We start from the raw sequence: 21,256 nt of genomic DNA, 5'->3' as shown, positions 1-21,256 counted from the left end.
CAAAAGTTGCCCTTTTCTTGGTTGTTGTGTGGAAGAACAACAGGCCAAGGAAGGGACACTGAGCAGCTGGGAACAGGGAACCTGCCAGCACAGGAAAGTGCCAACATCATCACCACCACATAAAGAGCATCAAGTGCTTTAGTTTCTCCTCTTGATTTCCCAGTGAAAGAAGCCAGGAAAGACAAACCCAGGAGCTGCATTGGGCAGGAGCCCCTTTGCAGCATGTTCTTCCTGTGTTGCGCTTTGCAAGGAGCAGGAAAACCATCCCCAACCACCATTTCTCCATCTCATCAGCGATGGAAACCCTCCCTGTGGGTGCACTGCACCAGTGCTGAGACATTCAGCTCTGCTTTCATGCATAGGGCTGATTATTCAGGACCCAGACCAAAGGGTGGGTTTGGGTGCTTAGAGCACCCTTGAGTGCAAATAATACCGGATATATTTACTTTGCTGCTTTACCTTTGTGCTGTGTCCCACCATCTCCTTGCAAAGGGCTTTGCTGCTCTGTAAAACACAAAATATTCCAGGCATGTGGAATTCTGATGCATGTTCAGACAGCACAGGGTTAATGGAAGCGGGGCAGGGGGCGGGCCTGATCCCGTAGGAAGCCTGGGAAGGGACTAATTGCACAACTCCCAAGAGGAATGTGGAAAATCCACACAGCCTGAGACACCTCATCCCACACAGACTGCGCAGAGCCACAAGGCAACCAGCAGGGATTTGGAGCCCAGGACACTGGGAATGGCCCCACTTTTGGGTTCCACCAGCAAACCCCATATGGTGCTTTGGATAAACCAAAGGATTTCCCACCAGAGGTGATGGCTTTTTCCCTGTCTGTGTTTTAGCAAAGGAAAGACAAGGAATGAGATGGAAGAGATTGCCTTCAGCTCACCTATCCCAACATTTTGACTTGCAAATGATGTTATGGCAAACAAGAGAGACCAAGATGGGAACGCGGCACTGTTGCATATGGATAGTTGGGGCTTGGGTTTGATATCCAAGCCTTGCTGAGGAAAAGGTTCCTAAACTTGGGGTTCCATTCCATGGAAAGGGTGGGAAGACTCCTGATAATTCAACCTGGCTTCAACTCTGCTGAATTAGGAAATAAGTGCTGAGAGGGTGAGAATTCCTCTTCTTGGATCTTTCTTGGAGTGTTTTGCCTTGTGTCTCCAGTGGTGTTTGCAGGATGCTGCTTCTCCTCTTTCCAACGACAGGGAACCATGCCCATGGCTTGCAGGCCACCAGAGGCGTGCACCCAAAAACATAGCCTGAGCATCCAGCTCACCCACTGGCCTTGGGAACGCTGTGTAGTGGGTGCTCCACCTCGCCATGAACGTGCCAGGAGCCTGGGATGGCACTGGAGGCGCTTGGAATGCCGGTGGATCACCAAGGAGACTTTTCCCGCCCGGCTCCAAGCCCGACGCTGGCTGCCTGGCTGCTGCCTGGGCTTCCATGCAGAGCCCTGCCCCTGAAGGTGGAGGTGGACACATGGACCTCACGGTGCTCCACATCACCAACCACCTGAGGAACATCGACCGGAGGTTCGAGCACCTCCGTGAGCTCTTCCACAGGGGTGAGTAGTTTCCAACCTGCCCCTTGGCTCACCGATGAGGTTCAGCAGAGGTGATCCCCTCTCATTCTTGCTGCATGAGTTATCTAAGGCAAGGGATTTAGATGGCTCTCAGCCCACTGAGGGTGGCTTCTCTCAGCACAGGTAGCTCATTATGCAAACATCTTCTCCTGTAATGAATTGCATCAATAGACAAAAGTTCAGAGCACTTCGTCATCTAAGTGCCCAGGTCTCCTCCAAAAGCAATGCAAAACCACTTCAAGTGTCATTGACAGCAACTGCAATCACTCACAAGGGAGTTAAACTGCCTCGAGGAAGGATGACCCCTTTAGGAAAACTGGGATTCCTCCCTGGGAAGGAATCCAAATGTCACAAATCAGAGAAAGGCTTGAGCTGGTGATGCTCTGGGTGGAGGTGGGAGCCCAAGCATTGCCTTTCTTTTTCCCCATCTCTCTCCTCCTTTTTCCCAGGGTAGCTTCTGTACCTGCAGGACACTCTCCAGGCTGGAGAGTAAGTAGGCCTAAACTGAGAATGAAGAAAACAGTTATCATAGGCTCTAGAAACCTCACAGAGCACAGCAGCAGCAACAAAACCCCTTCAACTACTTGCTGGAACAAGGAGCCTCCTGCAGGAGCCACCCTCTCCACTGAGGCATCCAGAGTTCCCTGTGGTCCTGGTCTCCCCACCCATGGCCACAAGCTACAGCTCTAGGCCACGGTGACTGCCTTACCCCAAACAAGCTGGGTTGGCCATGCTTCTGGAGCAGCCTCCTCACTGTGCTGCTCTGAGCTTTGCAAGGGGTTTGCTTCCAACAGGCCCCAAACAACACTGGTTTTCTCACCAAGCATCCACAATATCCACAGCCATCCCATTGCTGTGTGTGGGTTTTCTGCCTGTTGGAGGGTTCAGCATTTGTTAGTAGAGATTTCACGCACAGCTCCAGGGTTCAGGAGCTGGTGGTACCTGTTGTGAGGTGCTGACGTGAGTTCAGCGTAAAGAAATCATCATCTTTCCCTTTCTTCATCTTAGGAGAAGTTATTTCAGCTTCCGTTGAAGCCAAACTGGCAGATTTGCTGCGAGCCATCTCCTCCTTCCTGAGCACATGCCCTGCTGTGCCCAGGGATGCCATCCAGGCTGCTGTGGCATCACTCCTCACCAACATCAATGGTAAGTCCATAACCTTAGAGAACCCAAGGAGTGCTGTAGTTATTGCCCTCTGCTCATGGGTGACGGGTGCCACAAGCAACCCAGGCTGCTCCAAGCCCCGTCCAACCTGGCCTTGAACACCACCAGGGATGGAGCATTCCCAACTTCCTTGGGCAACCCATTCCAGTGCCTCAGCACCCTCACAGTAAAGAACTTCTTCCTTATATCTAACCTAAACTTCTCCCAGTAAAGAGAAGGGGAACAGTGGCTCTGCCAAGGACCACTGCTGGCCCATCCCTGTCTGAGGTGCTCATCCTTTCCCTCCTTCTATCACCTCTTTTAACCCAAGAGCCCTCTCCCTTCCCTACTAGCAGCTTTGCAGTGGTTTGTTCAGTGTATTTGGGAGCTTTAGGGTGTTTCTTAGGCAGCAGAGAGAGCACTCAGGTAGGAACCCCGCAAGCACTGAAGCCAGGAGGACTCAAACCATCCCCTCTGTGCCCTTTGCCAAGGCACATCCGAGTTATGCAAATCGCGTGAGGGAAGGAGCGTGCGCTGCTCACTGGGCCCTCGCACAGTGTCTGCAGGAAGCAGATTGGGCTCCAGCAGCCACTTTCTGCCAGCTCTTTCGGGCAGGTCTTCTTCACATGCAGCTCTCATGGACCTCCGGAGCATTTCTTCTCATCTGCTCTGAGCAAGACTTTGGGGTTTACTTACTTCAGCTGTGATTCAAAGCTGAGTCCTTCGGGATTGTGCTGCTTCCAAGCCAAACCACTGAGGATTCAGCTATGGGAGACCCAGAACCAAGTGGTATGTGCTGGCATTTGAAACAACCTTTTATGCTGTTTGTAATGTAAGCTTGTGGGGCATGAGATGATGAATCAGCCTGTGAACCATGTAGGACATATGGCTGCTAGAAAACAGCTCTAAGTTCCTCTAACAGGGGTTTACATGAACAAGATTGTTCAGTTCTCTAAGTCTGAGATGAAGTTATATGACGTGTTAGTCCTGGACACTGGCTTATGTTAGAGGGAAGGATGAAACCCCCCTTTTTGAGGGGGCAGAAGGTGCAGTGTTCTCTCTTGGAGAGGTTGAGAGTACCTAATGCTGCTCCTGACACAGAATCAGCTCAAGTCCTTCTGACAAGAAGTCTCTAGGTCCTTGTTCTCAAAGGTGAAAACCTTCAGTATGAACATAGTTTGAACTGGAGTAATACTTACCAGCGAAGCATCTAAGAGATCTCTGTACCACCAGAGAGTATGAATCCCTTGTGCCAGAGCCCCATGTTGTCTTGTGCTGTCTTTGTCCTGAAAGTCGAGAAGGCATTAACTAACACAGAGCTTCTGTAGCTCATGATCACACACAGAGATAGTTAAAGGATGTCTCAATGTCTTTCATAAGCTGTTGAGTTGCAAGAAGAGTTTCTTGCCCACCCCTGCCCTACAGAGCACTTCTGTGTCCCCAGCAACATTCTCACAGCCCATGTCAGAGTGCTCATCACCCAGCATTGCAGAGGCACGAGCAGAGCTCACTGCAGCTCGATGTTCCCCTTTTGCATGTACCAGAGCTTGCAGATGTCCTCTTTTCACATGTGAAGCTCATGGTGGGTAACTCCCCATCGTGTCCGTCTCTGATTTTCAGGGCAGAGACTTCCAGCCTGGCCATTTAATATCTGCACTTATTCGTGGGTGTTCAGCAGAACCATTTCTGAGGCCATTTAAAGATCTATAAGGTATAGAATCTTATCTATAAGTCTGCCTGATTTGTTGGCCTACAATCTTGGTCTCATCAGCACTTCACTGGGAGAGATGATGATGCGTTGACCATTGAATAAACCCACCGAAGAGCATCAACCTGTTTCTGAGCTCCCTTTAGAAACAGCCCTATACAGTGTCTGAAATTCCTCCTTCCGTTGCTATTTGAAAGGTCCTTTTCTTGCTTTCCAGTGCTGGAAGCATTCACTATGATGAATTCTGACACTTCAATCCATAGCATTTCCTTCTTCTTAATGTTGAAGAAACAAGCAGCCAGAAGTTCAATAGAATTGCTCTTTTCTTACTTAAAAAGCAGGGTTTTAAGTAACTAAGAGCTGTCAGTGGCTGCCACCTATCAAGATGAGTCTGGTTTACTAATATTGTCCTCTAAAGCTGGTTTTATTTTGCAACCTAACACATCTGCACTCAGTTTCTGCTGCCAGACACCCCCGATTTGCAGCGTGCTCAGCTTCTGCTTCAATGAATCCGTGTATGAAGTGGAAATTCCCCCCCTTCCCCTTCATGTTTCATTAATCCCCTTGTTAATCCGTTCTGCTACTTAAGACACCTGACCTCGCTCGTGTTTTCTGTCAGTTGGGACTGAGCCAAGTTGTAAATGCAAGTTCTTGCCAGTTCTTGCTGAAGCAGGAAGAGGAGATGAGAAACCAGAGTGACATATGGGAAGTGGTCTTGGGTTTTGTTGAGAAACTTGGATTGTTTTGTTCCAAAGCTGCTGTTATTCCTCAGATAGACAGAGACGTCGTTCCAGGCAGCTGGAGCATTGTCCTTTGCTGCCAGCCAGAATCAGAGTCTCTCTGAGGGGTATCTTATAGAACCCCAGACTGGTTTGGGTTGGAAAGGACCTTAAGATCATCCAGTCTCAACCCCCTGCCATGGGCAGGGACACCTTCCACTAGCCCAGGTTGCTCCAAGCCCCTGTGTCCAACCTGGCCTTGAACACTGCCAGGGATGGGGCAGCCACAGCTTCTCTGGGCACCCTGTGCCAGCGCCTCAGCACCCTCACAGGGAAGAGCTTCCTCCTTATCTCCAACCTGAACTTGCCCTGTTTCAGTTTAAACCCATCACCCCTTGTCCTATCGCTACAGTCCCTGATGAAGGTCCCTCTCCAGAATCCTTGTAGCCCCCTTCAGACACTGGGAGCTGCTCTGAGGTCTCCTTTTAGTTAAAGAGGGAGGATTTCATGCAGGAGCAGGGGCCAGCAACGGGAATGTTCGGACTGATTTGGCCTGATTCGGTTTACACAGTGTTGTAAAGCAGGGGGTTTCCACACACACTGCTGAGAGATGTGAGTCCTTTGATGCAGAAATGGGAGTTCTGCCCCTGTGGAAAACATTCAGATGTTGTGCTGCAACGTGCAAGGCTGAGGGCAGAGAAGGGGAAGGTGCTGCTGGGGACAGGCTCGAGATACCGAGGTTGGGCAATGGTGCCACACTGAGCCAGGGCTTTAGATATCTACCTCATTTCTTGGTAACTGAAAGGGAAGTGATGCTTCTGCTGAACAGCACAGCAAGAGCTTCTCCTGCTAAAAATATCCTCCATGCTCTGCACAGGACCAGCGTGTTCTCTCTGTGACATTGGCAAAAGGTAGAGAAGAGCAGTGAGCTTTCCAGGAGAGGATGCAAGTGTAGTGCCAACCCTGGAAGGGGTTTCTGCTGGAGTTATCTAAGATAAGAAGGACACACTTCTTATGTCCTTCAGGAAACACGGATGGGTTTTAATCTACGGAAGAGTTAGTTTCTAGATCAGCTTTCCAATAAGATAACTGGTTTTAAACTGAAGGGGCCATTTGTAAGTAAGGCTGCAGAGTCACAGTGAATGGACGAAGGACTGAGGCAGAGTCTCTCCAAGCCTGTGGTCCCATATCCCAGCGCCACAGCGGATGCTCTGCTACCTAATCCTCGTGGGTCCAGGCAAAAGGCTTTCCTCAGTGTCTGAAAGGTTAGTTTATGGACATCAGCAAGGGCAAGAAATCTTATGTCCAATGTATTTATAGTATTGCCTATATCCTTCTCTTCTTGAGAGGAAACAAAATGCTTGTGACAACCTGCGGTTCTTGCTCACAGCAGAACGTGTTGCTTTGCTCATCGCCAGCACTGCTCAAGTTGAGTCACTTCTTCCTGTTGTACAATCCTCTGCTGGTGGTAAACAAGAGAAGTTAAAGCTGGCATCTGCTCACACTAAGCAACAAGAGTAGTTCGGGTTCACATTGAATTAGGTCTTGGATTTACTACATCTTGGGTTTGTTACGTCTTGGGTTACGAACCACTTGTGTCTCTTACAGAAGAGCCAGGATGAGATGTTTGGAAGCTGCCTTGAACCGTCTCATGTCACCCACTGGGTGTGAAATGTTGATTTATCACCATTAAGTAGGTGCTGGGTTCAGTTTGCAGTTCTCTGTTAGCACCACGGGGGCTTTCAAGTGCGACAGGCCATCCCAGCTGATTCCTTGCAGCTCCTTCAGGCCTCAGTGGCCTTCACACACGTGCAGAGCGGTCACTTTGGAGTAAAAGGTTCAGAAGACTTTTAAGGAACAAGTCCAGCATAAACCTGGATTATGTGCCCAGCAAAGGCAAGTTAAGGGGGAGTGTTCCCAGCTCACTTCCTGATGCAGAAGGGAACACAGCATCTGGCCCACGCTGCTCAATGCTGACTGTGAGTAAAGGGGTGGCTTCAGTGTCCCACCTTCTTCCCAGTTCTTTTTAGTTTTAAGCTGATGTTCATGGCTTGGCTGCTGTAACTGTATGACTGCCAGAGAACACTCGTGTTGGACACCAAACAAGGAGCTCCATGGAACAAAATCCCTAATAGAAGTAAAAGAAGGATGGGGAATGTGTTCTCCCTTCCAATCCTTTCTTTTCATTGTCTGATATAGCATTCGAGCAAACTTTACAAGCACTTACTGTCAAAACTCAACTATAAGTGAAGCAACTCTAGATTTGGGTCAACCACATCCTGTTTCCTGGAATGTCAAAAGGACAAAGAGCAGCAAAATTTGCTTTTTGCTGTTACCAATTGTGCCCAGTTTCATGTTTTTAAATGGTTTCCCTTTTTTGCATCCACCCCCACCCCCAGCCTGAACTTTCAGCCTGAGTCAGTTTAGTCTCAGGCCTCAGTGGCAAGTGCATGAGGCAGTGGGAAGTGAGATTAACAGCACCACTAACCCCACATCAGATGCATACGCTCACCTTCAGCCTGCTACGTGTGCAACCATGGCCAGAACAGCCTCAGACCTTAGACATCAGGGCAGGAGCACATTGTCCCTCAAGTGGGGACCAGCCCAGTTAATGTTTTGCACATCCAGTATTTGTCCTGCTGGGCACTTGAGTGTGATGCAGGATTCTGTAATGTAGCTTATTGCCATAAATAAGCATGTGTGACATTGAGAAAGGGTCCCATAAGGATGCTGCGAGGGCTGGAGCAGCTCTGCTCTGGAGCCAGGCTGAGAGAGCTGGGCTGGGGCAGCCTGGAGAAGAGAAGGCTCCTGAAGGGGAGACCTTAGAGCAGCTCCAGTGCCTAAAGGGGCTCCAGGAAACCTGGAGAGGGGCTTTGGACAAGGGATGGAGGGACAGGCCAAGGGGAATGGCTTTAACCTGCCAGAGGGGAGATTGAGATGAGCTCTTGGGCAGAAGCTCTTCCCTGTGAGGGTGCTGAGGCGCTGGCACAGGGTGCCCAGAGAAGCTGTGGCTGCCCCATCCCTGGCAGTGTTCAAGGCCAGGTTGGACACAGGGGCTTGGAGCAACCTGCTCTAGTGGAAGGTGTCCCTGCCTGTGGCAGGGGGTTGGAAGTGGATCGTAGAATGGTTTGGGCTGGAAAAGACCTTAATATCATCTTATCTTAATCACAAAGGATGATCTTAAGGTCTCTTCTAACCCAAACCAGTCTGTGACTCATGGATTCTATGATTCCCCGTGAGTCCGTACAGGGCTCAGCCATGCTCCCCTGCGTCTCTTACCAACCATCCTGCTTACGTCAGGGAGCTTCAGGTCAGGTGTTTCAGTGAGATGATCTGTCTCCATCTCCAGGTCTCAGCCATCAGGAGAGGACACCTGAAAGCCGGCATCGGTACAGTGAGATATTCCGCAGCCTGGATGCCATCGAGATCTCTATTGGAAATGCGTATGTAGAGCAACGGGGCTCGGCCACTTTCCTGCCTCTTTGGAACCTCAGTTTCTTTCAGTGCTTCCTTTTTTCTCCCCATTATACAGGACAGTTGATATGTTCATTGGTGACACTGACAGCACTGACAACACAGACCCGAGCACAGACACAGAGGTAGGCAAAGATCTGTGTTATTAAAGAAACCCTCCACATTCCTGAAAACTTTGGTCTTTTCCCATTTTCCTCTTTTATTTCCGTCTCTTTCCCCCCCCAGTTGAGTGAAAGCTTCTGCAAGAGCAAAACCAGCTCAGAGACGCCACCACAGGCAGACCTAACAGGTAACAGTGTGAACTGAAACCCAAATAGGGGGCATTAAACTCCTAGTTCATTACCTGGCAGCTCCTGATGACACAGATGGATCGTGCTGGTGTCTCCGCTGTCACCAGTCCTTGGCTGAGCTCAGCCTGATGCCCAGCAAGGGTGGAGATGCTGTTTGAGCTCAGCAGCATGCTGCTTCCTCCAGCAGATCTTCCTGTCTTCAGCCATGAATGTCTCATTGAGGAGCTTCTCACCAGGTCTTGATTCCTAAATATCAAGTCATCAATTCCCAAAGGTGTAATGGTTTTAAGCACAGGAAAGCTCTACCCAGGGAAACTTTGGATGCTCTGAAGCACTTTGGTACCCACTGGGAGGATTCTCACCCGTTCTTTTCGTTGGCATCCTGAAATGCAACAGAGACTTGGGGGTTCTTCACAGAAAGACACTGTGAAGAAAACCAAACCTCAGTTTCTAAGCTGCTTTCTCACAGATTTCATAGCATCATGGAATGGTTTGGGTTGGAAAGGACCTTAAGATCATCCAGTTCCAACCCCTGTGCCATGGGCAGGGACACCTCACACCAGACCATGTTGCCCAAGGCTCTGTCCAACCTGGCCTTGAACACTGCCAGGGATGGAGCATTTACCACTTCTCTGGGCACCCTGTGCCAGCGCCTCAGCACCCTCACAGTAAAGAACTTCTTTCTTAGATCCAACCTGAACTTCCCCTGTTTCAGTTTAAACCCATCACCTCTTGTCTTGTCACTCCAGTCCCTGCTGAAGGTCCCTCTCCAGCACCCTTGTAGCCCCCTTCAGACACTGGAAGCTGCTCTGATGTCTCCACGCAGCTTCTCTTCTCCAGGCTGAACAGCCCCAATGTTCTCAGCCTGGCTCCATACATTTCAGCTTGAAATGTGTGTAGAGTTGCTCACTGCAGTGTGCTGAGTCTGCAGTAGGTTTCACTACGGAACAGGAATACTTCCTGCAACTCCCCAGCAACCCAGTAGCTCCTTCCCTTTTGGATTTCCAAACTTTAATCTGGAAATTTCATTCAGAATGGAGGGCAGAGGAATAGACACGTCTGAATTACCTGGAACTTGTGTGCTTCCGTAGGCAGGATGCATGGAAGTGGAGTAGATCTTGATGATGTTTGTTCAGTGAAAGATCTTTTAGGACTGTTACCAAGTATTTCCCAGCCCCACCTCAAGCCTCCAACCCCTGGGGCAGCCTCTGCCTCTCAGCCAGAGCCGTTCTGACCCTGGTTTTATTCTGTTGCAGTTCAGGAGGCAGATGAAATGCTGCTGAAATGTGAAGGTGGCATCGATGCAGCCCTCCAATACGCCAAGACGTGGTGTAAATATGTCAAGGAGCTGCTCAGCTGGATTGAAAAGCGTCTGAGTTACGGTGAGTCCATGCACGGAACCTGCTGGAAGTCAGAGCAACTTTCAATAGCTCCTATTTAAAAGATCACGGCCAAGAACACACAGTTACAAGCAAAACATAGTGAGAAACTGGCCCAACACTCACCCCTTTTACTGCTTTTGATCAGAAAGACAAGGAGCCAGCATTTCTTCTTCCCTGAATGATCCTATTTGACTGCAATGACCTCTGGCTTTGCCAAAGCCACCTCTGCCACCATGAATCTGGTGCCTAATCCACTCTGGCCTTTTACAGAGACAGAGTTTGCCAAAGGGATTGTGAAGATCGCAGAGTCAGGACAAAGTGCCATCTTCCAACAGGTATGGGTCCTCAGAGAATGGTGGGGTTGGAAAGGACCTTAAGATCATCCAGTTCCAACCCCCTGCCATGGGCAGGGACACCTCACACTAGACCATGTCACCCAAGGCTCTGAACACTGCCAGGGATGGAGCATTTATCACTTCTTTGGGCAACCTGTGCCAGTGTCCCACCACCCTCACAGGGAAGAACTTCTTCCTTATCTCCAACTGAACTTCTCCAGTTTCAATTTGAACCCATCACCCCTTGTCCTATCACTATAATCCCCCACAATATTCCTGCTTCCTGGGTGGGTTCCCTTTGGAGGAGGAGGAGCAGAGCAAACGTGAGGCTCTCTGCACACATGAATTGCTTGTAGATTCCAGCTAAAGCCCTACAAGAAACATACGTCCAAAACCATTCCTAAACTTCCCAGTGTGGGAACAATCCTTTCTTCTTCCATTGGCTGGTTATCCACCAGCTCAAAGGTGCTTTTTGGGTTTCTGCAGCACAACATGCCTCTCTGGGAGCTCTATCAAATGGTCCTGGAACATGACATAAAGGTTGGGAATTCAGCGGCTGAGACTGCAGGACTGCTCCAGCAGAAGGAATTCTACCAGGTGCTGTATTTTCTCCATGGATTAGACAGATTTGCTGGAAGATTACATGGGAGCATCCCAGAGACCTGATGAAGCGGTTTTTCCTGGTCTGAGGTGGTGAAGGGGATAAGGAAAGAAGGGAATGAAACACACTGATTTTAAGGGAGAAAGAGGCATCTCACAAGGGTTGTTTCCTAATGTCATGCCCTTGTCTGTGAGATACCTTTTCCTGCCTCATGAGGACCTGTTCCCATCCTCACTATTCTTCCCCTGCAGCCTCTGTCAGCCAAGAAGAATGAAATTGAGAAATGGAGGAAAGAATTTAAGGATCAATGGACAAAGGAGCAAAAGAGGATGGTAAGAGGCCAGGGAATGGGCCTGACTTGATGCCAGTCAGGGCTCCAAACACTGACATGAACAAGCAGTAACTAAATAACGTAATATGCATCCAGCTATTGAGAAGTAGTTTTAAAGAGTACAAGGGGGGAATGCTGGCAGCATTCCTGTGCCATCCTGCTGCATCCCATCCCCTCCTGCCAAATGCAGAGCAAGGATGCACCTTGGCTTTGCACAGGCTGGCACTGGGCTGGCTCCAGTTGCAAGGGCTCAGTGCCTGTGACCCCCCACTAAAACCCAGCACCTCAGCAGCAGCCCTTTGCTCCAGGATTTCCTGCTGGGCACCCTGTGGAAGGTGATCCAGGACTGCTGGGGCTCTACTCAGCAGCAGAGGAAACGCAGGAGCTCCCTTAGGAGCTTTGGGAGGAGGGGTACAAAGAACACTGATGTCCATGTGAATGGTAGCATCCATTTGAACCAAGAGCCAGGCACTTTCCTCCTCAGCAGAGCACTGCTGTGCCTTGTTCATTCTTGGAACTTGGGCTTCCTAAACCCATTCCTTTTCCTATTGGAGAACGAAGCCCTGTCATCCCTGCGCAAGGCCCGCCTGCAGTACTTCCAGCGCTGTGAGGAGCTGGAGAAAGCGAAGCTCTTGAGTGCCAAAGCAGAGGATGAACACCAGAGCACGGCCAGCGCCAACAAGCAGCTGGAGAAGCGCCGCCGCTCCTGCGAGGAGGCCCAAGCCAAGGTGATGAGTCCAGCTCACCCATCCCATGTGCTGCGTGGTGGCATCTTCCCAGCCGTCCTGGTGACTTCCTCTTCCTTTGCTCTGCTGCTGGTCCCGCACAGGTTCAGGAAACAGAAGCTTTGTACAAGATGTGCATCAGTGAGGCCAACTTTCGGAGACAAGAACTGGAGAAGGTGCGAGCACGGATCGTCTCCCACATCCGGAAGCTCATTTTCCAAGGGGATGAGGTGCTGACGTGGGTATGTGGAGGTTTATTTCTCCTGTAATCCCCATTCCAGGGAAGCTGCTGTTTGAGATAAGACCTTTTAAGATCTTCACCATTTCTCTGTTGAACCACCTTCTAAGTGACCATTCTAAAGCAGTAGAAATCAGGGGAATGCTCAGGACATTGTTTTGCTACCAACAAGTCTCAGCTGTATAATGACATTTGCAATTAGTACTGCTCTGAGGACAGAGGTATCCATAGGAAAAGTCTGGGTGGGGGAAAATCCTGGAACAAGCAGCAGTGAGAAGTCATTTCCATCTGCAGAAGTGCAGGTAGCTGAGTTTGGGTGATGAAAAACTAAAGGCTGGTGAATGACTGTGAGGTTCAGGGAGGAAAAAGCACCTGGACTTTGACTAGTAAAGGGGGGGTTTTGGTTTTCTTTCCATTGTAAGGTCACTTTAAGGATGTTCAAGCAGCGGCTGGCTCAATCAGAACAGATCCCAGTGAGATATCAGTATCTGGCTGAGGTCTGCAAGCCATACAAAGCAGGCAAGAAGTACCTGGAGTTCATCCAGGCTCTGCAGAAGAAAGACATTCATATGGAGGTGTTTGAATTCGAGCCACTTGCTTCTGGAGGACAAAGGTAGAAAGCAAAGAAGAAAGCAGAAAGCGTACATCCCAGCAGAAAGGTCAGAAACACATAGCGCACACTTGTCTACAACCACTTCCCAGGTCCCCTCCCAGTGGCAAAAAGAAGATGGCATTGCACTGCACAGGACCTTCCTCCGCAGCAAAGGATGTGAGCACGCCAGAAGATCCATCCCGGAACGAGGAACAGAGTAGGTTGATTTTAGTGGAGACAACCCAACTTGCTCTCCAGTCATAGAATGGGTTGGGTTGGGAAGGACCTTAAGATCATCCAGTTCCAACCCCCTGCCATGGGCAGGGACACCTCACACCAGACCATGTCACCCCAGGCTCTGTCCACCCTGGCCTTGAACACTGCCAGGGATGGAGCATCTACCACTTCTTTGGGCAACTTGTGCCAGCGCCTCAGCACCCTCACAGGGAAGAACTTCTTCCTTACATCCAACCTGAACTTCCCCTGGTTTAGTTTGAACCCATCACCCCTTTTCACTGCAGTTAGGTTTAGATTAGTAGCCAAAGAGGTGGGAGAGGTTCTCACATTCTTAGGGCAGTGTCTAAGGCTTTGCTTTGACTGGGAGAAAACATGGACAAGTATTCATGGATTTTCTTGGGAGCTTGGTTGGGACCTCAGCCCCTCGCTGAAGGATCCCAAGACTCCTGGCACAGTCTCCATTTTTGCAGGTATGACCAAATCCCTCTGCAGTGACACGGAAAGCCTCGGTGGGAGCTGTGAATCCCGGTCTTTGGACTCTCCCAATTCCAGCCCAGGTGAGAGCCACAGAAATCCTGCCTGATATTGTTCAAAACCCTAAACCAGGAGGAAATAAACTCTACACTGACCCATGTTGGGCATCATGAGGATGAGAACAGTTCATGTTTTCTGTCTCCTTAAGGAAACTCTAGCAGGAAACTGTTGAAAGCTCCATCCACCAGCACCGTGTCCTCCTCGGATGATTTTGAAGAGAGAGATTCCTTGCAAGCCTTGGAAAACGGTGAGTTCCACCCGGATGTGACTCAGGAGATGGAACCCATGCTCATGGATCAGTTCCTCTTCACACTTCCATGCTGTTTCCACAGAAAACGGCACATCCCAGCAGCAGGTGAGGAACATCCCACTCTCCAGCGCGGCACAGACCCACCGGCTCCGCAAGCTGCGGGGTCCATCCAAGTGCAGGGACTGTGACAACTTCATGGTCAGTGGCTTCGAGTGTGAGGAGGTGAGGGCTAGAAGATACCACTGTTTTGGAGCCTGAGGTGACCAGCGTCTCACCGAAGGGCTGAGGGGCCCCTCCGCCAAGTTCTCGTGCTTCTCCTCCCTCTGATTTACATGAGGAACATAAGCCACCAACTGTCACTTGCCTGAAACAACCCTCTTGGGGTTGGTGGGACTTTGGTGGTTGAGGGGACAGAAGAAGTCCTTCAAGTTCAGCCACTGCTGGACCACCACCAGACCATAACCTGGGGTGGTTCTGCCGTTTCAGTGCTGCCTGGCCTGCCACAAGAAGTGTCTTGAGAACCTGCTCATCACCTGCGGCCACAAGAAGCTGCCCAACCGGGTACCTCTGTTTGGGATTGACTTCACACAGGTCCCTCGAGACTTCCCAGAGGAGGTTCCCTTCATCGTGGTGAAATGCACCTCCGAGATCGAAGCCCGTGCCCTGGGGGTGCAGGTGAGGAGGCAGTTATCCTTGCTTTGGTCTCCTCTGCATCCAAACCTCCTGACCTTTCCCACTCTGGACCACGCAGGGCATCTACCGGATCAGCGGGTCCAAAGCCCGGGTGGAAAAGCTGTGCCAGGCATTCGAGAATGGACGGAGCCTGGTGGAGCTCTCTGAGCACTCCCCCCACGATATCACTGGGGTCCTGAAGCATTTCCTGAAGGAAGTGGGTATCCCAAACCTCTGCCAGGAGGGCAAGTCCCAGCCGACCACAGCCCTTGGTGCAGGGATGAAGTAATGTGCTGCTTTCCTCCCCTCTCGCCGCAGCTTTCGGCCCCGGTGCTGCTGTCCCACCTCTACAACGAGCTCATGACACTGGCCAAAGACCTTCAAAAACCCATGGAGGAAAAGGTGGACTGGGCAGCCTTCCCTTCAAAGCCCATTCAGAGCATGAAGGACTTGTTGAGCAAACTGCCTGGGAGTAACTACAACACTCTGCGGCACCTTATAGCCCACTTGTACAGGTGAGGAGGTGGTTGTCGCACTGCTCAGCACCAGGTCCGACCCTAGGAGATCCCTGCTGAGGCCTCGCTGCCAGAGGAGCAGTGAGCTCAGCACCACATGTGTATGAGAAGAGTGTTTGGGCTTCCTTGACCTCAGAGAGCCAAGCGGGCAGTTGAGGAGGGTAAAACATTAATCCACGGGAAAGACCATCTTACAGTCTTAATGACCAAGAAGGACCAGAAGGTCCTTAGTGATAACACTTCATCAAGTGGAGAGCAAGAGGTCAAAGACTAAGATGAACCAAGCTCTCTTTCACCCACCTCTGAACACAGGTCACAAGCAACAGCCACTCTCAGCAGGGCTGCACCATCCAGCCAGATCCAGGCAGCTCCTGGGTTTCTTCTGTTCCCATAAGAGATGGGTTTCCTTCTCCTAGGAAATGGGGATTTGGTGCATTCCATGTGTGCTCAGTGCATTCGGGTTGAGAGCTGGGAAGCCCCTAACAGTCCTGTTTCCCTTCCCAGGGTGGCAGAGAACTACAAAGAGAACAAGATGTCCCCAAACAACCTGGGCATAGTGTTTGGGCCAACCCTGATGCGGCCCGGCACAGGGAGCGATGTCTCCATGTCCTGCCTGGTTGACTCTGGGTATCAAGCCCAGCTTGTGGAGTTTCTCATTCAGAACTACGAGAGGGTGTTTGGGATGGATGAGCTGCCCTCATCCTTAACCCTGGGATGTGACAATCCTGCGCAAGAAGCAGCAACAGAGAAGGATGAAGGACCTCAGAGCCCAAACACAGCCCAGAGCATAAGCGTAGAGGTAGAGCTCCCAGACACCGAGTTGGGCTTACTGACCCTGCTGTAGAGGCAGGGAAGTGGACTAGTAATTAAAGAGAACTTCTTTCACACATAACAAACCTGTTTCCTAGCCGAGGGTTATTCCAAGGGGAAGGAGCAGAGAGCTTGTTGCACATGGAGTAGGAGACAAAGAACACATGTTATAAGCTACAGGTCACTCAGCAGCTTCTCAAACCATTCTGGATGGTGGTTTTGCTCTGAAGAACTGTGGGGTTTTCCATACTAAGTTGCTGGTTCTCCCTGTAAACAGTTCCATAACTTTGGAAGCAGCCTTGTGCACTGAAGAGCCAGCAGATCCCACAGTACAGCCCCACAGGGCTCTGCTGCATCCCTGAGCAGTGACCACAGACCCTGCTTTTCCTCCTGCTGCCATTGAGTGTCCCATGTTCTTCCCAAGTTTCACAGCTCTTTCCTCACAACCTAGTTCACTGCACTTTAAAGCCACAAATGGGCACAGCATCCCTGGGCTGGGACATGGCTGGGTTTTTCCTTTCCACACTTGTTTGGTGAGCAGGAAAGGGGAAATTCCTTTCCTAAAGTTAAGGAAAAGGCAGCGAGATCTGCATTTGGGGACTCTCTGCCTCCTGCTTTGGAGTTGTGGATGCTTCTGTGCAAGACTCTGTCTGCAGTGACCTGTCCATGGCTGACAGGCAGGAATGCTGCTTCGCTACTTCCTTTCCAGGTCCAGCTCTCCTTTTCTGAGGAAGCAGAAATTAGAACAACTATGATGACAGTTGAAATAAAATCACACCATTCACGTTCTGTGGGCAGCAATCCTACAGAATGAATAAACCTTCACAATAAGCACTTTGAGATACACACTAGGATTGCCTTTGGCTATTTTCAAAGCCATTTTTACCTACTTGAAGATTTTGCAAGTCCTTAGAAAGAGGAGTTACTTCTAAGGGCGCTTTGGTTTTGCCATTAATAAAACCAAGCTCTGGAGCCCCTGCCCAGATCCTGGTGCAAACTCACAGTGGGTCCACACCAACTACAAAAGCCAGGCACTCCCATCACATTTGACCAGACTTACTGAGCTCCAGTTAATGGCTTTGGTTTCTGATGTTCCCCCTTTTTGTCCTGAAAGGGGCCGCTTGAGCATCCTGTGGGACATGCGAATCAGTCTCAGCACACTGTTGCTCTCTGGGTTGAGTTTTAGGGCAGCTGTGCTCTGCCAGCATGGATGCTGGAGTTGGCAGGGCTGAACCACCTTCTCCTCTCTCATGGCTCTGTCCTGTGACCTTCTGCAAGCTCCTTCCCTATTCCCAAGTGTCACAGCTAATCTAAGACAAAGCAAGGCACTTTCAGCTCAAGCAGTGGCCTCCATTCACTTGGCTCTAACAGCATTGGGGTAAGTGGGAGTTGGTGTTATCTTCACCTCAGAGTCCTGTATAAACACTCCTGACTTCTTCCAACAGAACTTCTCCTCCCAGCACATGGGTGTAAATGTGGATTATGTGTCTGGTAACTCATCTTCCAGGGAAGCCATCAATGAGCTGACTCTGGAGGGAGCCCACAGTCGACTAAGCCTGGATGCCTTAGGTAAAGTGGTGATCATGATACTCTTCTAGGTTGCCTTGTACTCTGTTCGCTGGTTTTCACACCTCCTGCCTGCCTCTACGTTACCCAGCAAGGGCCCCCCCTTGGCATCACTGCTCAGGTTTTGTGCAGACAATCTGCTGCAGAGCAACCACATATAGCTCACATGAAATCACAAGCACATTTTATGCTGTCGTCAGGAAGGGCTTTTCCCTTCTGCAGCCTCAACTCTTAAGCCCACAGTTGCCTCTCTCCTGGCTTCAAGGCATTGAGGACAGCTTTAAGAACATAAAGCTGATTGCTATATTCCACCTCTTTCAAATGCACAGCTTGTAGTTGCTCCTGATGGGCAAAGCTGTTAGAGGGCAGTTGAACCTGTTGATGCAGGAGGGATTTTGGTGTCCTTTCTAAGAGGAAAAGAAGCCACCAGCCAGAATTGGTTGTTGTAGGACCCTGTTTCACTGCTCTGTCTCATCTTTTGTTCAGAGATGAACACAAGTGTTGGCTCTGAGCTGGAAGACTCTGAGCAGAAGACAGACAGTGATTCCGACCCAGGCCTGGGGAGCCAGCCCAGAGGCCGCTTCAGCCGACAGCCTGTGAAATACATTCGAACACAGGCAAAAATGACACCAGTCATTCCCAAGGCTTCCAGTTTGCCCTTGAGGACTACCACATTAGCAAACATGGCAATGGGATGTGGTGCAGAAGGCAACCCTCCTGGCAGCAGCTCCGTGACAAAGGAGGAGAGCCCTAGGAGGAGGAACAGCTCAACCGACACAAGCACACTCAAGCACCGCTCAGGGGGGAGACAACTGCTCAAGCACTTTGAGATCACGCAGGAAACAGCCAGGATTGTCTCAAAGCTTCAGGTCAGTGACACTTCCGCATCTCTGGAGGGCACAGGATCTACTGAGGAAGGAGAAGACCTCATCACAGGCACATACCTATAGGAAAACCCCAAAGGATGTCAGGATAACACGAGAAGCTGAGGCCACACAGATTGCCTGGCTTGAATGATGTAGCCAGGAAGGAGGCATCTGAAATGAAGGACACTGGACAGGAAACATTCCCAAGTGGTCAGGTTTTGGCTGCTGCAACAAGCACTGATCTTTATAACTTTGATTTCACAGCTTTTTGGAGTGTAACTCACCTTTTGAGTGTAATACAACAGGGTAGATGGGCAAAGCTCACATACTCTGGATCCTTCTGCTTCCGTTGCTGGAGCTTCCCCTTGCTGGTCAGCACAAAGCCATTCTGTAAAGAGAAGAGACTGCTGAGCCAGAGCCCATTTCTCCAACAGTTCACCCCAATTCCCTCCAAAGCCCAGTGAGCTCCCCTATGAAGCTGCTTCTACGGTAAAGGCAGCAAAGCCCTGAACCTCCAGCAGATTTTGGGGATCTAAAGCAAGGTTGCTGTGACTTGTGAGGTCTCACCTGCATGTGGGTAACCCCAAATGCTCCTTCTGGCCTCCTCACAGTGAGCTTTCTGCCCAGCAAGTCTTCACAGGGAGAATTGTGTCCTGTAGTGCCATCTCGTGATGCACGCGTGTGGGCAGGACTCTTCCTACACTTACCACAGACTGTGTTTTGAGCTTGTTTCTTAACAACGTTGTAAAGCAAATGTTAAGGCTCTATTCTTACTATGGGTACAGTTGAGGCTAAAGAGAGTTTGCATCTCTGGAACAATGTATATTTGTTCATATAGTGCTTGGGATTCTTGAAGAGTAACTTATCTTTTACTGTAGAACATCTATAATAAACTGTTGGGTGCTTTATTATAAGCTTAGCATGTATTTGTTAAGTGTGAATAGGGAAGCCTTGAGCAAGCACTTACTGGAGCATTTGAACAGTGCCAAGTACACTCAGGTCTCTATAACACAAAGGTAGCTCTTGCCCACAGGAATTTAGAACTTGAGGAACCAGCACAGGTAGAATAAAACCCCTGCAAAACAAACCCTTAGTTTCCTTTTCCTGCCACACACTTCAAACACTCAATAGGAGATTCCTTCTAAACAGGAGAAGGATGAGGGGCTTGGACAGTGCAACTCCTGCCATCCACTTCTCCTTCCAGCTGCCCATCACATACAAAACCACTATGAGAGAAAACACACTTGCTCTTACCTTGTAACTCCTTGTTACTGCTGCTTTCCTGGTCATTTGGTAAGGGTAGGAGCTGCCAAAGCAACACTTCCATGGCTGCCAAGTCCCAGTCGCGTGGGGAAAACTTGGATGCAGGGTCCAAAACATCTCTCCTCCTGCTCAGAGTGAGGATTTTCTGAATCCCAGCCACAGATAATGTGGTTTAGACATCAAGGCATTGAATTGAAGAAGAAACTTGGCAGGGAAAGAAGCATCAATTCCTCCCACCTCCTTGAGGCTGCATCTTCACTTCAAAAGAACAGGCTCAGCTGTATTTATATACAGCAAGGGATAGGCAGTAACTAACAAGGAACAACCTCATTTCCTCGCTCAAAAAGCCTCCCCAATCTCTTCTTTTCACAGCAGCACCTCATGTAGGTGGCTGGCTGACCCTCTAACTGAGAGCTATGCCACAGAGGATGGTTACTATCTGTGTAGCTGATACATAAAGCCATAGCAACCCTCTCAAGAATCCTCTTAGCAGCCAAACAACCAATTTCTTATTTCAAACCTTTCTTTTAATAGAGCCAATGTGAGTTCAGGGCACAAAGCAACCAGCTCATCTCAGCCCCTCAATGTGCTGCTGAGCTTCAGCCACTGCTCATGTTCGTAAGGAAGTTCAAGGCCCCAGGTCTCCACAAGTGAGGATCCCAGCTGGGCCCCATATATTGGGCTCTGACTTGGAATTAAGGGAATGCAAGCACCTGATGGTTTTAGGTAGGGACCAAGAGATTCCTTTGCAGTGTTCTAACAAAGGGAGAGCAAGGGAAGAAAGAGCCAGAAACAGGCTTTGCTTCCAGCTGTTTCCTGTTGAATCGTTAGCGCTTCATCATTTCCCTTCAACGCAGCATCCCTGGAATATAAAAGTGGAGATGAGTGACCTGTTCCTACCTTTGATGGCGGAACATGGGAGTTCAGTGGGACTTAATACTGGTTTCCCAAGAGCAGGCTTTTCCTGGGAAGATTTATGCTTTGCTGGATCTATCCTTCAAGGGTAAGAAGCATTCAGCTATCAGGCTGTGCCTCTTGAAATGTGGTGGAGTCTTTGTTGTTTGTTCAACCACTCCAAATGCTCAGTAACATCACAAGGAGTTGGTTTATAGATTAAGGCCCCTTTGCAAGTCATCTGCTGCCTGCTTTGAGATGCATTGCTGGGCTGGCTGCTTACAGCAGAGCCCCATCTCACGGTCTCTGTGTAGCACACACCCTTTGAATATGTGGAGTGAATGTTTGCATGGAGATAAGATGATGCTGTTCATGTAAGCAGGTAGGAAAAGCCTTTCTCTGAGTTGGGAAGGGGGTGGTGTAAGAAACCATTTATAAAACATCAACTGCTGCAACTCTGCTTCTATTTGGGTGGGAGGTTTCATTCCTCAGGCATGAGCAGTGCAGTGTTACCCCTGTG

The 21,256-nt window shown here is 49.8% G+C and overlaps 2 protein-coding genes and 1 long non-coding RNA gene across 6 annotated transcripts; 2 read left to right on the top strand and 1 right to left on the bottom strand.

Moving 5' to 3' along the window:
* Window positions 1-1,284: 1,284 nt before the first annotated feature.
* LOC115603388 (GEM-interacting protein-like) lies at window positions 1,285-16,233 on the top strand. Of its 4 annotated transcripts, XM_030475210.1 has the most exons (21): window positions 1,285-1,573; window positions 2,600-2,737; window positions 8,511-8,604; window positions 8,694-8,761; window positions 8,796-8,802; window positions 8,860-8,924; window positions 10,182-10,307; window positions 10,578-10,642; window positions 11,129-11,239; window positions 11,495-11,575; window positions 12,129-12,302; window positions 12,404-12,541; window positions 12,960-13,150; window positions 13,240-13,346; window positions 13,837-13,923; window positions 14,049-14,147; window positions 14,233-14,372; window positions 14,637-14,825; window positions 14,902-15,039; window positions 15,141-15,337; window positions 15,842-16,233. In XM_030475210.1, the coding sequence occupies exons 1-21, from the start codon at window positions 1,330-1,332 to the stop codon at window positions 16,179-16,181; spliced, it is 2,799 nt and encodes a 932-aa protein (XP_030331070.1). In that variant the 5' UTR covers window positions 1,285-1,329; the 3' UTR covers window positions 16,182-16,233. The 4 variants fall into 4 exon arrangements, with proteins under 4 accessions (XP_030331070.1, XP_030331071.1, XP_030331072.1 ...); XM_030475211.1 differs by lacking the exon at window positions 8,796-8,802 and having other exon boundaries at window positions 8,694-8,760; window positions 8,861-8,924; XM_030475212.1 differs by lacking the exons at window positions 1,285-1,573; window positions 2,600-2,737 and adding an exon at window positions 3,271-3,523.
* On the bottom strand, window positions 9,124-10,175 carry LOC115603415. The gene is made up of 2 exons (XR_003989866.1): window positions 9,994-10,175; window positions 9,124-9,171 (listed from the first exon to the last, which is right to left on the bottom strand). It is a non-coding gene; the product is annotated as an uncharacterized LOC115603415 (long non-coding RNA).
* A 1,039-nt stretch (window positions 16,234-17,272) lies between the features above and the next one.
* Window positions 17,273-19,487, top strand: LOC115603408 (GEM-interacting protein-like). Its single transcript, XM_030475252.1, has 2 exons — window positions 17,273-17,716; window positions 18,200-19,487. Exons 1-2 carry the CDS (start codon window positions 17,611-17,613, stop codon window positions 18,661-18,663), a joined length of 570 nt encoding a protein of 189 aa, XP_030331112.1. The 5' UTR covers window positions 17,273-17,610; the 3' UTR covers window positions 18,664-19,487.
* The last annotated feature ends 1,769 nt before the right edge of the window (window positions 19,488-21,256 follow it).

Source organism: Strigops habroptila, unplaced genomic scaffold, assembly GCF_004027225.2.
Source record: "Strigops habroptila isolate Jane unplaced genomic scaffold, bStrHab1.2.pri NW_022045634.1_ctg1, whole genome shotgun sequence".
Classification (NCBI taxonomy): domain Eukaryota; kingdom Metazoa; phylum Chordata; class Aves; order Psittaciformes; family Psittacidae; genus Strigops; species Strigops habroptila.
This window is presented reverse-complemented; position numbering and strand designations above follow the sequence as displayed.

What these genes read in the sequence shown, in the direction of transcription:
- LOC115603388 (XM_030475210.1), top strand. Translation starts at nt 1,330, where the DNA reads ATGAACGTGCCAGGAGCCTGGGATGGCACTGGAGGCGCTTGGAATGCC. An exon ending in GCGAGGAGGCCCAAGCCAAG is followed by an intron (nt 12,303 to 12,403) that starts GTGATGAGTCCA and finishes GGTCCCGCACAG; the next exon opens with GTTCAGGAAACAGAAGCTTT. An exon ending in CCCGTGCCCTGGGGGTGCAG is followed by an intron (nt 14,826 to 14,901) that starts GTGAGGAGGCAG and finishes TGGACCACGCAG; the next exon opens with GGCATCTACCGGATCAGCGG.
- LOC115603408 (XM_030475252.1), top strand. Translation starts at nt 17,611, where the DNA reads ATGGGTGTAAATGTGGATTATGTGTCTGGTAACTCATCTTCCAGGGAA. An exon ending in ACTAAGCCTGGATGCCTTAG is followed by an intron (nt 17,717 to 18,199) that starts GTAAAGTGGTGA and finishes TCTTTTGTTCAG; the next exon opens with AGATGAACACAAGTGTTGGC.